At 41.9% G+C, this 9,834-nt stretch overlaps 2 protein-coding genes across 7 annotated transcripts; both read right to left on the bottom strand.

Annotated features, from left to right (window-relative positions):
* Window positions 1-3,571, bottom strand: LOC116719963 (CD209 antigen-like protein E). Of its 3 annotated transcripts, none has more exons than XM_032562835.1 (7): window positions 2,675-3,571; window positions 1,677-1,688; window positions 1,380-1,532; window positions 1,148-1,309; window positions 500-639; window positions 330-436; window positions 1-256 (listed from the first exon to the last, which is right to left on the bottom strand). In XM_032562835.1, exons 1-7 carry the CDS (start codon window positions 2,751-2,753, stop codon window positions 88-90), a joined length of 822 nt encoding a protein of 273 aa, XP_032418726.1. In that variant the 5' UTR covers window positions 2,754-3,571; the 3' UTR covers window positions 1-87. The 3 variants fall into 3 exon arrangements, with proteins under 3 accessions (XP_032418726.1, XP_032418727.1, XP_032418728.1); XM_032562837.1 differs by having other exon boundaries at window positions 3-256; window positions 1,096-1,309; XM_032562836.1 differs by lacking the exon at window positions 1,677-1,688.
* Window positions 3,572-3,706: 135 nt separating this feature from the next.
* LOC116719962 (uncharacterized) lies at window positions 3,707-9,834 on the bottom strand. Of its 4 annotated transcripts, none has more exons than XM_032562831.1 (5): window positions 9,726-9,834; window positions 7,592-7,773; window positions 7,405-7,518; window positions 5,266-5,839; window positions 3,707-4,489 (listed from the first exon to the last, which is right to left on the bottom strand). In XM_032562831.1, exons 2-5 carry the CDS (start codon window positions 7,736-7,738, stop codon window positions 4,161-4,163), a joined length of 1,164 nt encoding a protein of 387 aa, XP_032418722.1. In that variant the 5' UTR covers window positions 7,739-7,773; window positions 9,726-9,834; the 3' UTR covers window positions 3,707-4,160. The 4 variants fall into 4 exon arrangements, with proteins under 4 accessions (XP_032418722.1, XP_032418723.1, XP_032418724.1 ...); XM_032562832.1 differs by lacking the exon at window positions 9,726-9,834 and adding an exon at window positions 8,994-9,174; XM_032562833.1 differs by lacking the exon at window positions 9,726-9,834 and adding an exon at window positions 8,998-9,174.

Below are 9,834 nucleotides of genomic sequence, written 5' to 3'. Positions count from 1 at the left end.
TGTTTCATGAAAAGCCAGTTTTATTAATTCAGTCATCAATACATGATATGAATCTTTGCTCATGTTTCCAATAAGATTTAAAGGTTTCTATTGCAGACGTCCGGAAGCGGACGCCTTCTTCTCACAGACCCACTGCAGCAGCTGAGGGCACCACTCTTCGCTCCACGACCGGCCGCCTCTCACAGACACACTGTTAAAAGCTGCACAGCTCTGGGTTCTGATGGGCCGGTGCCAAGATGTCTGCCGGGTCCAGAACCTGCAGAGGAAACCGGGGTCACTCAGGGTCAGCGCAGAGGAAAGCAGGTGGATTTAGCCGGTTCCGCTCCTACGTGACTCCTGGAGAACTTCCATCGGTCCACTTCCATCCGGATCCTCGGCTCGCTTCCTTCAACCCGATCCAAAACTTCAGCTGGGCTCCGAGCTGATCCAGGAACTCCTGAGGACGTCAAACGTCGCGTTACTCCGCATTCAGAGACGAGGAGGGAAAGAAGCCGCTCACCATTTCCTCCTGGCTGTTGATGATCACCAGATCGGATCCGGTCAGTAAACACTGAGCTCTGCTGCTTTCCCAGCCGCTCAGCGACGAAGACAGAAGGTAACAACTGCAGCCGAACCGCCTCCATCCTGCAGGGCAAAACACTGGCAGAGCACAGAGAGAAACACTTCAGTCCTCAGGAAAAACTCATTTTAAACTCATTGAAGGTTATTCCAAAACCCAAAATAAAAACTTTAGTTTCAGGCGATGCAGTTAATTACTCTAAAACAATCCGTAGAAATCCTTTATGTTCATTTTAAAGCCTCAAACTAAAGATTTGAGGTTTCAAATTGATCCTAACCCAACAATAAAGTCCCTCGAAATCTGAAAAAATATTAATTTTAGCCAAACTTTAAAATCCAAAAGTAAATTTCACAGTGATACATTTCAAGTTGAAAACCAGAGTCCTCTTTATTTTAAACTGTTTAAAAGCCCAAAATAAAAACTTTAGTTTCCAGTGATGCATTTTAACCATGTTGGTTAATTACTCTAAAACAATCAGTAAAAATCCTTCATGTTGTTTTAAATGCTGCAGTTCTGATAAAAGGTTCTTCGTTGACTTCCTGCTGAGTCCAGAATCCAGCCTCTGGTCTGTCTGAACAGAACCCTCACCAGAACCGCTCCTCGTCCGGTCCAGATCGAGTTCTGCTGCCTTCAGACGGGCGTCCAGCCGATCCTTCTGATTGGTCAGGTTCTGCTGCATCAGCAGCAGCTGGCTTCTCTCTGCCGTCTGATTGGCCAGCTCTCTGCTCAGCTGGCTGAAATCTCTCTGGTCTGAGAAAAACAGGAAGTGTGTTACCTCAGCTCTTCATCATCATCATCCTCGCCCCAGGTGGAGACTCACACAGGAAGCCGACCGCCACCACCGACGTCAGCAGGAGGAAACTCAGCAGTCCCAGAAAAAGAGTGGCCACTTTAAAACATGACCCGGTTCTGGTTCCGGTTCCGGTTCTGGTTCTGGTTCCCCCCTCAGAGGCGGTTTCCTCCGGTTTACCTCCTGCAGGAAGATCAGATTAATCGATTCATTGTTAGTCAGCTGTAATGAAGCCAAAACTTTACAAAAATATAAACATTTTGGATTCAACGTAATAAAAACTTTATCTGTTTCCCAGAACTCGTCTAGCGGCGATTTTAACTTCACCTGGTTCACATTCTGTAAGAAAAATCACATATTGATCATTTTTTACTGGCAGATTATTAATCAGTTCATCAATAATGTGAGTTTTCACATGATGATCAAACATTCACTAAACAAATACTGTTACTGAATTTTAACAACTAAAGGAAAAGAGTAAAATTATTTATATGTGTTTTTATGTTTAGGTAATATTGTCTAAAATAGATTTAGGTGCTTAAATGAAAAATCTGCAGAATGTGACAATCCTTTAATCTGATTAAATAATCATCAGAATAAATGATCAGTAATATAACGGTTAGCTGCAGCCATGGCGTATGTAAATATATGAGCCTTTGTGGATCAGAGGAACTGAACTGACTGAGATTTTAAACCTGTTTTAATAAACAGATTTTCTCTCTGAATCGAGTCAGAAGCAGCAGAATGAAACCGTCTGCTCTCACTTCCTCATTCTGTCGTTCTCTGAGAAAAGATTCACTTAAACTGTTTATCCGTTATTTATAACGCAATAATGTATAAAGACAAACATAAAAAGTCAAACATTAAAATAAATCATAAAATCTGCAGCTACAGTTCAGAAAGTTACAAAATAATGAACACTGGAAACTCTAATAACCAATAATCATTAATCCAATTGATAATATTTGATAGAATCCACAAGGACTGATTATCCAAGAATAATAATAGAAAGTTGAGTGGAAGAACAAAATGTACCATCACTCTGTCAAGCTAAGTCTATTCCAGAATGTGGAGTAGATTAATCAGAACCTCTAGACTGTCTCTCTATGTGTTATAGATCTATAAATTAGATGAGTTTCATAGCAAGAGAAACTAAAAAGATTTGACTTTTTCACAATATTGTAATTATTTTAAATGCATCTGTTTTTCTAATTACCATTAGTTAAAATCAAAAACCTTGATTCTGTTTATGTAAATTAGTATTCATAAACCGTTTTTGCCATGAAAAGAATCAGTTTGCTGTTGGACGTGACGTTCAGGCGTACCGGCGCGTTCGGGTCGCTGCGGTTTGGATCCGTCCAGGTCCTCCAGGTTGACGTAAAGGTTTTCTTCTTCTGGCTCCATCAGCGCCGCTCCGTCCTTCAGACCGACCCGCTGGTCCGTTTCCAGAAAACATCTGACCGCTCGTCAAGCAGCAGCTGACCCACCAGGTTTCTGTTCCTTTCAATCTGGAACCACAAGCTGCAGATTCTGACATTTACACTGAATGTATCATCATTTTGGTTCGGAGCAGATTAAAGGTTCAAGTTTGATCATTTTTCATTTATTTAACAAAACCTGTTTTACAGTCAGCTGGTGACAAAATTATTCATTTAAATTGACTGTATGTGATTTCTGCTTGGCTGTTGCATCAGTTTCATGTCATTATTATTGTTATTAATCATCAATACATAAGTAAGCAGTTATTAGCACTTTCACAATAAAGTTCACAGAAGACACTTTATCTTTAATAAATCAGACGCTGTCAACCGAAGTTCAACACATTCTAACTCCTGACTCTCCACCAGGGGGCGTGTCTGAGTGACATGTGACGTAATCAGCCAAAATGCGCCGTTGGAAACAAAGTGACTGCAGTACCACCGCTCATCCCAAAGAGGGCAGCACTGAGACGGTTTTAGACCAAATATTAAACAAATTTATACAAACATGTCAGAATACACCCAGAAACATAAAAATAGATCAATTTAAACATTTTATCTGACAAAAATTTGGCTTGGGGTTTAAGAGCCCAAACCAATTCAAATTACTGAATTTTCTCCTCTGAGACAAAACCTGGCAACAAGAACTGCAAGAAGGCAGTTTGCATCTATTTGTTCCTAAATCCACTTCTGGGATAGAAACTGAGTTTTCCAAACCTTCCAGGATTGTCAGTAAACAGATTTTAACTTCATCTTTCTGAGCATTTCTGCGCTGGACGCTGACCGACGCTGATCGACGCTGACCGATCGCTCATTTGTTTGCTGCAGAAACAGAAACTTCCTGACTGTTGGAGCAGAAACCTTCACAGAAACAACAAGTCCCACAAAAAATACTTTTATTCATAAATTCAGTCTCAGTTCTGCACAAATTTCATTCATCACTGACAAATATGAGAAACGTAGAAACTGAAAGCAAATCTTCAGTGCAAATATTGGTGATTATTGGTCATTTGTTTCACTTCAAACACTAAAAAATGTTAAAGGCATTTAATTAAAAATTGAACCTGTTCCCTTTTCAAGGTAGAGTGACTTGTTCCTTTCATGTCCCTCACTGAGGGCTTGGAGTTTTTTAATAACAAAAAATTACAAAAACATTTTAGTTTCAGACATTTGGTATTTTCAGTATATGATACAAAAAAAAAAATTCTTAATTAAACCATAAAAACACTTTAGAATCATTAAAATCCTCATCCTGAGTCTTCAGCTTGAATCTCCAACCAGCATCATTGGAAGCAGGAACTCAGAATTAGTCCTAGTCAAAGTCCTGACAAGTCTAGTAAACATAGTCCAGCATTATGTGAGTGCGTGGAAACCTGGGATAACTGGGATGACTGGGATACAGAGAAGTCCAGCCTGGAATCCGCTGGAGGAGCTCATCATCCCAGTTAGAGCTCCAGATGTTCCTGACTAACCAGAACAAACATCTGGCTGCCAGGTAGAGCGCTCCGGTTTTCAGGACGAGTTTCAGGAACCAGGAAAATCCGCCTCCACCACCTTTACCATAGCTGCCTCTAGATCCATAACCGGATCCATAACTGGATCCATAACCGGATCCATACCCAGATCCATAACTGGATCTTATCCAGTAATCTTCATAATAATCTGCAGAAAGAAAATCAGAAAAAGTCAAATCTGCGCTCCGCCTCAGAAATATATTCACTCTGGTGTTTTATTGTCACATTCATACAATTAAAGTTAATCAAATTAATAAAACTTCACAAATTAGCTGCTTGTGGTTCAAAAAATGAAAAAACAGGAACAAAATGTATCTGAATCGCTCTCCTCACATTCTCTAAAGTAAAGGATTAAATAAGTTTTGCTTCTTCCTACTCCTTTTCAATTTATTCAGCGCTTTAGCATCAGCTACCACTAAATACTGCGTTGGTGTAGCACTTTAGCGTTAGCATAACTAATGTTTTAGTTAGCGGTAGCCACCACTGCATTCATCCATCTGTCCATGTATTGGTGGGCAAACTTCCACTAATCTGCTACTGCGCTAATAGCAGAGCTAACATCCTCTACCCACAATGCAGTGCAGCAAATGACATTTATTCTCTACCAAGAACATTAAATATACTACTAGTTGTACCACATGTTGTGTCATAGTGGATGTAAGCATGAATTTAGCATGCTAGCATTAGCTTCTGCTAAGTATCATGTTGTTGTGGCACTTTAGCACTAGCTTACGCTAAATATCAAGTTGGTAAAACTCTTTACCAAATATGTTGAAATAGTACCTTAATGTTAGCAGAACTAATATTAATGATTAGCGGTTTTTGGCTAGCGTAGCTAGCTTTTGGGTTAGCGGCGCCTCCACTGGGTGACCTTTGCTTCGTTATAAAATCTCTATAAAATGTGAAAACAGGTTGAGTGTTTACCTCGGTACGGATCCGACCAGCTGGAGCGCCAGGAAAGTTCCCTCAGAGGTTTCGGTTTCTTGCTGCTTTTCTTCTTCTTCTTCTTCTTCTTCTTCTGCAGGGTGGTGTAACACACCAGGCTCCCGCTGCAGTCTGGGTTCGTGCTGGAGCAGAACCGGTCCAGGTCCAGCTGGCGACTGAAGGCCTGGGAGAAGAACCCGGTCGGATCGTTCTGCATCATGCTCAGCATCATCTGGACCGAAGGGTCCTGCGCGTCCTGGAGCATCTCTACGTCGTCATAGTAACCCATCTGAGTGAGGAGGGAGCTGAGGTCCAGCTGTGGGTTCTGCAGAAGTCGGATCAGTCGTGAGCTGACCTCATGAGTTCCGTCGGATCGGAACTGTCCAGCGTCAGCGTCGTCGTGTTCTGCGACGTAGACCTTGTCCACCAGCCGGGTGTTCACCTGGTAACTGATGATGATGCGGTCGCTGTTGGAGACGCCGTCCGCCCCGAGGTTCTCCCGGACGAACGCCGGCAGGTCGGCGGACCGCGGGTAGGACCGGGTGCTCAGGTTCCCGACCACGAAGTAAAGCAGCTGGAGGGAGAGGAGAGAGAGAACCCGACCTCTGAACCAGACCGGCCGCAGCACATCAACTGTTTCCATCCTGAACGGTTTTTAATCTTTTACAATCAACCAAACTCTTTTTTTAAAAAGATTTATAAATATTTGTCTGTTAGAAATGAAGTTTTTAGAGGGGAAATATTAGGAAAGGTTTTGTGCTTCCATTTGAGTCTCTACTGCTTCTAAAACACTACACACTTAAAAAAACACTAAAAAAACAGATGTAAATTTATGTTTTTAGTGTCTAGAAAATGAGCTGTTTCAAAAACCTCCAGATTATAATGTCATAAATCAACAGGCATTGCCACGTTACCTAGCAACCCCAGCAAAGCCCAGCCCGTTGCCTAGCAATGCCAGTGAAACCCAGCTATTACCTAGCAACCCAAGTTGAGCTCCAGCACGATAGGTCAGCTGGTTTTACTGCTGTACAATGGCTGCTGGAAAACACAAGTGTTTTGTTGACTTAGCATCCAGAAACCACTTGCTTTATTCTTGTTAATTGTGCAGGAGGCTCCACTTCTGCTTGTCATAGAAGTATCGCTGTATGATTGATGCGTCTGTTTGCAGCCATTTTTACATGCGAGTGTAAACACTGAGCTGGGGGGCGGGGCCAGCAGCAGTGGATTTGTATTTAAAGTGACAGAGACCCTAAAACAGCTCAAATAGGCAGAACTGAGCAGATTGAAATATCATCTAAAAATGATTCTGTGCAAAAAGTGTAATGAACATGTTTTGTAGGCCATAGATCTACTATAGATCTACTGTGATCTATGGGCTATTATGACATCTACTGATGTGAACATTTCTGCTGCATTCAGAATCATGCTGAATAATTTCAGAAGTATTTTGTTATTTATGTCTTTAGGTAGCAGTAGAAGGGACCCCTGGCCCGGTGCTGTGACTCTTCTTGTCTCTCTGCTGAGCTTTGCTTCTATTAGCAACACACAGAGCTGCACCACATATCGGATTGCAACCGTCACCTCGAGGACTGCTGGGAGGCCATATTTAGAAGGATATAATATTTCATATGCTTTGCATTCATGCTATCGATGCTATCTGGCCATTTGAAAGAGCTATGAGAAAACCAGAAGTTTTTCTTTACAGGCCAGAGCTCATGGTGTAGCAATAAGCAAAGAACAGGGTCTAGAGAAAAAGGCATTTTTCAACAATCATATCACAATTAAATATTTTCCTGAAATCATGCAGACGGACCAGTCCAAGTACGTCAGGGTTTTTACCAAAGCGGAGGACTTAAGGACGTTTCTGCTGCCGGTAACTTCCAGTTCCAGCTTTTAAAGATTTACTAAAAAATCATCTGGAGATCAAATTCTGTCATTTTCAGCTCAATGACTAGTTTCTTATTTTCAATCAGTGAAAGCAGCGGATATAAACGGCTACAGGGCCCGAACAGCAACACTCTTCAGTCTGGATGCTGTTACTGAGTGAAGAAGACGTCTAACATTAACCTGAGATCAGCCAATGAGCTGCAGTGGATCCCTGCAGACGTTATGGATGGAGAAGTACGGAGCGCCGCTGACCTGCCTGTTGCTCTTGTTCTTCTTGTGTTTGTGGAGAACAGGCAGAAGTTCCTCCATGTTCCCAAACCTGTGGAAGCCGTAAGCCCCGTTCTCCGGCTGACACCCCGACACCAGCTGAGAACCGGAGGGACATGTTTACATGCCGCTTCGTTAGCAGGACGGCGGCAGAGCGGAGCGCTTCACCAACCTTCATGACGTCCCCAGAGTTGTCCAGTTCAAAGGTCACGCAGTGGTTGGAGAACCAAAACAGCAGCTGGAGGCCGTGGTGAGGAAAAGGACGGCCGAAGCCAGACGCGTCCAGGTGGTCCAGGGTGTGGATCTGCCACAGAACCATGGCGGCGCCAACATGGACGCCAACGCTGAGGATTCCTGAGGAAAACATGAAAGAATGGCTTCATTAGAGAACAGGAACGATTCATCAGAACGGTTCCTCATCACCTTCAGGCTGTCCGTCTGACCAAGAACAACCAACCACTTCAGCTGGACAATATTAAACATTTAATTTTATTAAGCAGCCCAGTTTTATTTAACCTTTTATACAAATATTGATGCAATCTGCCATTTAGATATCAACAGAGACAACGTGAAAACGGAGCCGTCTGACCCATGTGCTAAACTTTCTGGGGGATTTCTTATCAGCAGTCATTCGTTTAATTTAGCCGGTTTTCTTTAGATGAACTCAGCGTTAAACACAGAATTATTCATCGTGACTCAGGGAGGCTCATTCCAGATCGCCTCATTTATTGGCGATCCAAAATCGGTTTATTCGTGTTGCCATGTTGGATCATCCAGCTGTGTCCACAATTCAAATATTAACTGCTCATTTCAGGTAAAGTTAAAGAATCTGGAGAGAACATGTAAAGACTCCACACTGGGATTTGAACCCAGAACCTTTTTGCTTTGATGCGTTAAAAACTTGAAGCGTCACTTCATCTCCTGTAAACGTCGTTCCTGTCATTTTGGCCAAAATAATTCTGCTCTACAGTTGAAAATAGCCCCTGTGACCTTGGGGGTGTAGTTTCTGTTATGTGTGGAGAACCTAAAATCCTCTTTTTACCAGATCACACAGATACGGTTGTAAGAATTATCAGAGGCACTGTTGCTAATTAAATACAGTTTATTGATTTCATAAGTTCCTTTGGACAGAGAGTTTATTTTATTGTACAAAATTGACCACATTAAAAGCAAAAGTCTATGCTGGCTCTGGAAACCCCAAGCTATGAGACAATTAAACCCAATTAAATAACATTAGACTGTTTGGGGGAGGAATAATAATAAAGAAAACACAAATACAACTAAATGCACCCAAGTGTTCCCCAACAAAAACACACACACAAAAAGCCCTGGTGATACAGCAAAGGAAAGAAAATCTCCCCTTCCTCTAGTCTCCTCAATCTGAATAAAACAGCCTGGGACCCAGAGACAGCAGAGATCCTTTTTATTGTTTAAAACAAGCCAGAAGGCTAGACAATAAAAACTCCCCTTCCTTCAACAACACTAGCAAAAAGAAAATACTTTTAATCAATAATAACTAACCCAAAAACAAGGAAAGAAATTCTAAACAAAAACTGAAACAGTAGCAGGCCAACCTACTTTAAAGCAAAACCAGTCAGTGGTGCTCTGTACGTCACTCTCTAGAAGTTTCTCTCCTCTGTAGGAATCATCAGCCTGGGATCTGATCTCCTTCTTTCTTTTTCTTCTTCTTTTTGTTTTTAATGGCGGTTGGCAAGCAACTTAATGGTGTGCATTACCGCCACCTACTGGTATGGAGTGGGGATCGATCTGATCTCCTCAGAGATCTACCTGCTTTTAAATGCAACTGCTGATTACCTGTCTGGCTAATGAACCAGCTGCGCTCTGTCACGGCGTCTTCCATATATGGGCAGAGGAAGAATGCGCAACACTATACTTCCGGGACAAAATGCCCCGGCTACAGCCCCTATTATAATTATACTGTTATGTACTATTATTTGTTTGATAAAATATGTTTCCATAAAAATACGGTTTATTAAACTGTACTTTAATCACCGTGATCAATGCATTTCCTCTTCATACAACCTGCAGGTTGTCTGAGTAAAATGAACAAATAATGGCAAAAGTGGACAAATATTATAGAGTCTGCTTTTACATTTTTACCCAAACATTTCTTAGAGATTAAAGAGCATCGTTTTCCTGTTGTCATCATTTAATCCAGATTCAGCTTTAATAATTAAATGTTTATCGTCTTAAAATAAAGAATAAATAAACGCGGAGACAAATAACCGTTAAAGATGAGAGCAGAGCCTTCTACTGGAGATTAATCAGCCTGTCAGGCTGTTTACCGTCTGTTTTCTGTCTGTTGTCAGATCTTCTCAAGTTTCCGTCCTGCTTCCTTGTTGTCCAGCAGAGGGAACGCCCCTGCAGCGCTCGACGTCAGATACGTGCTCGTTC

The sequence above is a fragment of the Xiphophorus hellerii genome, chromosome 5 (assembly GCF_003331165.1).
Source record: "Xiphophorus hellerii strain 12219 chromosome 5, Xiphophorus_hellerii-4.1, whole genome shotgun sequence".
Classification (NCBI taxonomy): Eukaryota; Metazoa; Chordata; class Actinopteri; order Cyprinodontiformes; family Poeciliidae; genus Xiphophorus; species Xiphophorus hellerii.
Note: the sequence above shows the minus strand (reverse complement) of the source record. Positions and strands in the feature narration are given on the sequence as shown.

Coding starts and splice junctions, on each gene's coding strand:
- LOC116719963 (XM_032562835.1), bottom strand. CDS start 2,753: ATGGAGCCAGAAGAAGAAAACCTTTACGTCAACCTGGAGGACCTGGAC. Junction 640..1,147: donor CCGGACGAGGAGCGGTTCTG/GTGAGGGTTCTG, acceptor GTGCTCTGCCAG/TGTTTTGCCCTGCAGGATGG. Junction 257..329: donor GGAAGTTCTCCAGGAGTCAC/GTAGGAGCGGAA, acceptor TTTCCTCTGCAG/GTTCTGGACCCGGCAGACAT.
- LOC116719962 (XM_032562831.1), bottom strand. CDS start 7,738: ATGGTTCTGTGGCAGATCCACACCCTGGACCACCTGGACGCGTCTGGC. Junction 7,519..7,591: donor ACTCTGGGGACGTCATGAAG/GTTGGTGAAGCG, acceptor TCCGGTTCTCAG/CTGGTGTCGGGGTGTCAGCC. Junction 5,840..7,404: donor AGAACAAGAGCAACAGGCAG/GTCAGCGGCGCT, acceptor CTCTCCCTCCAG/CTGCTTTACTTCGTGGTCGG.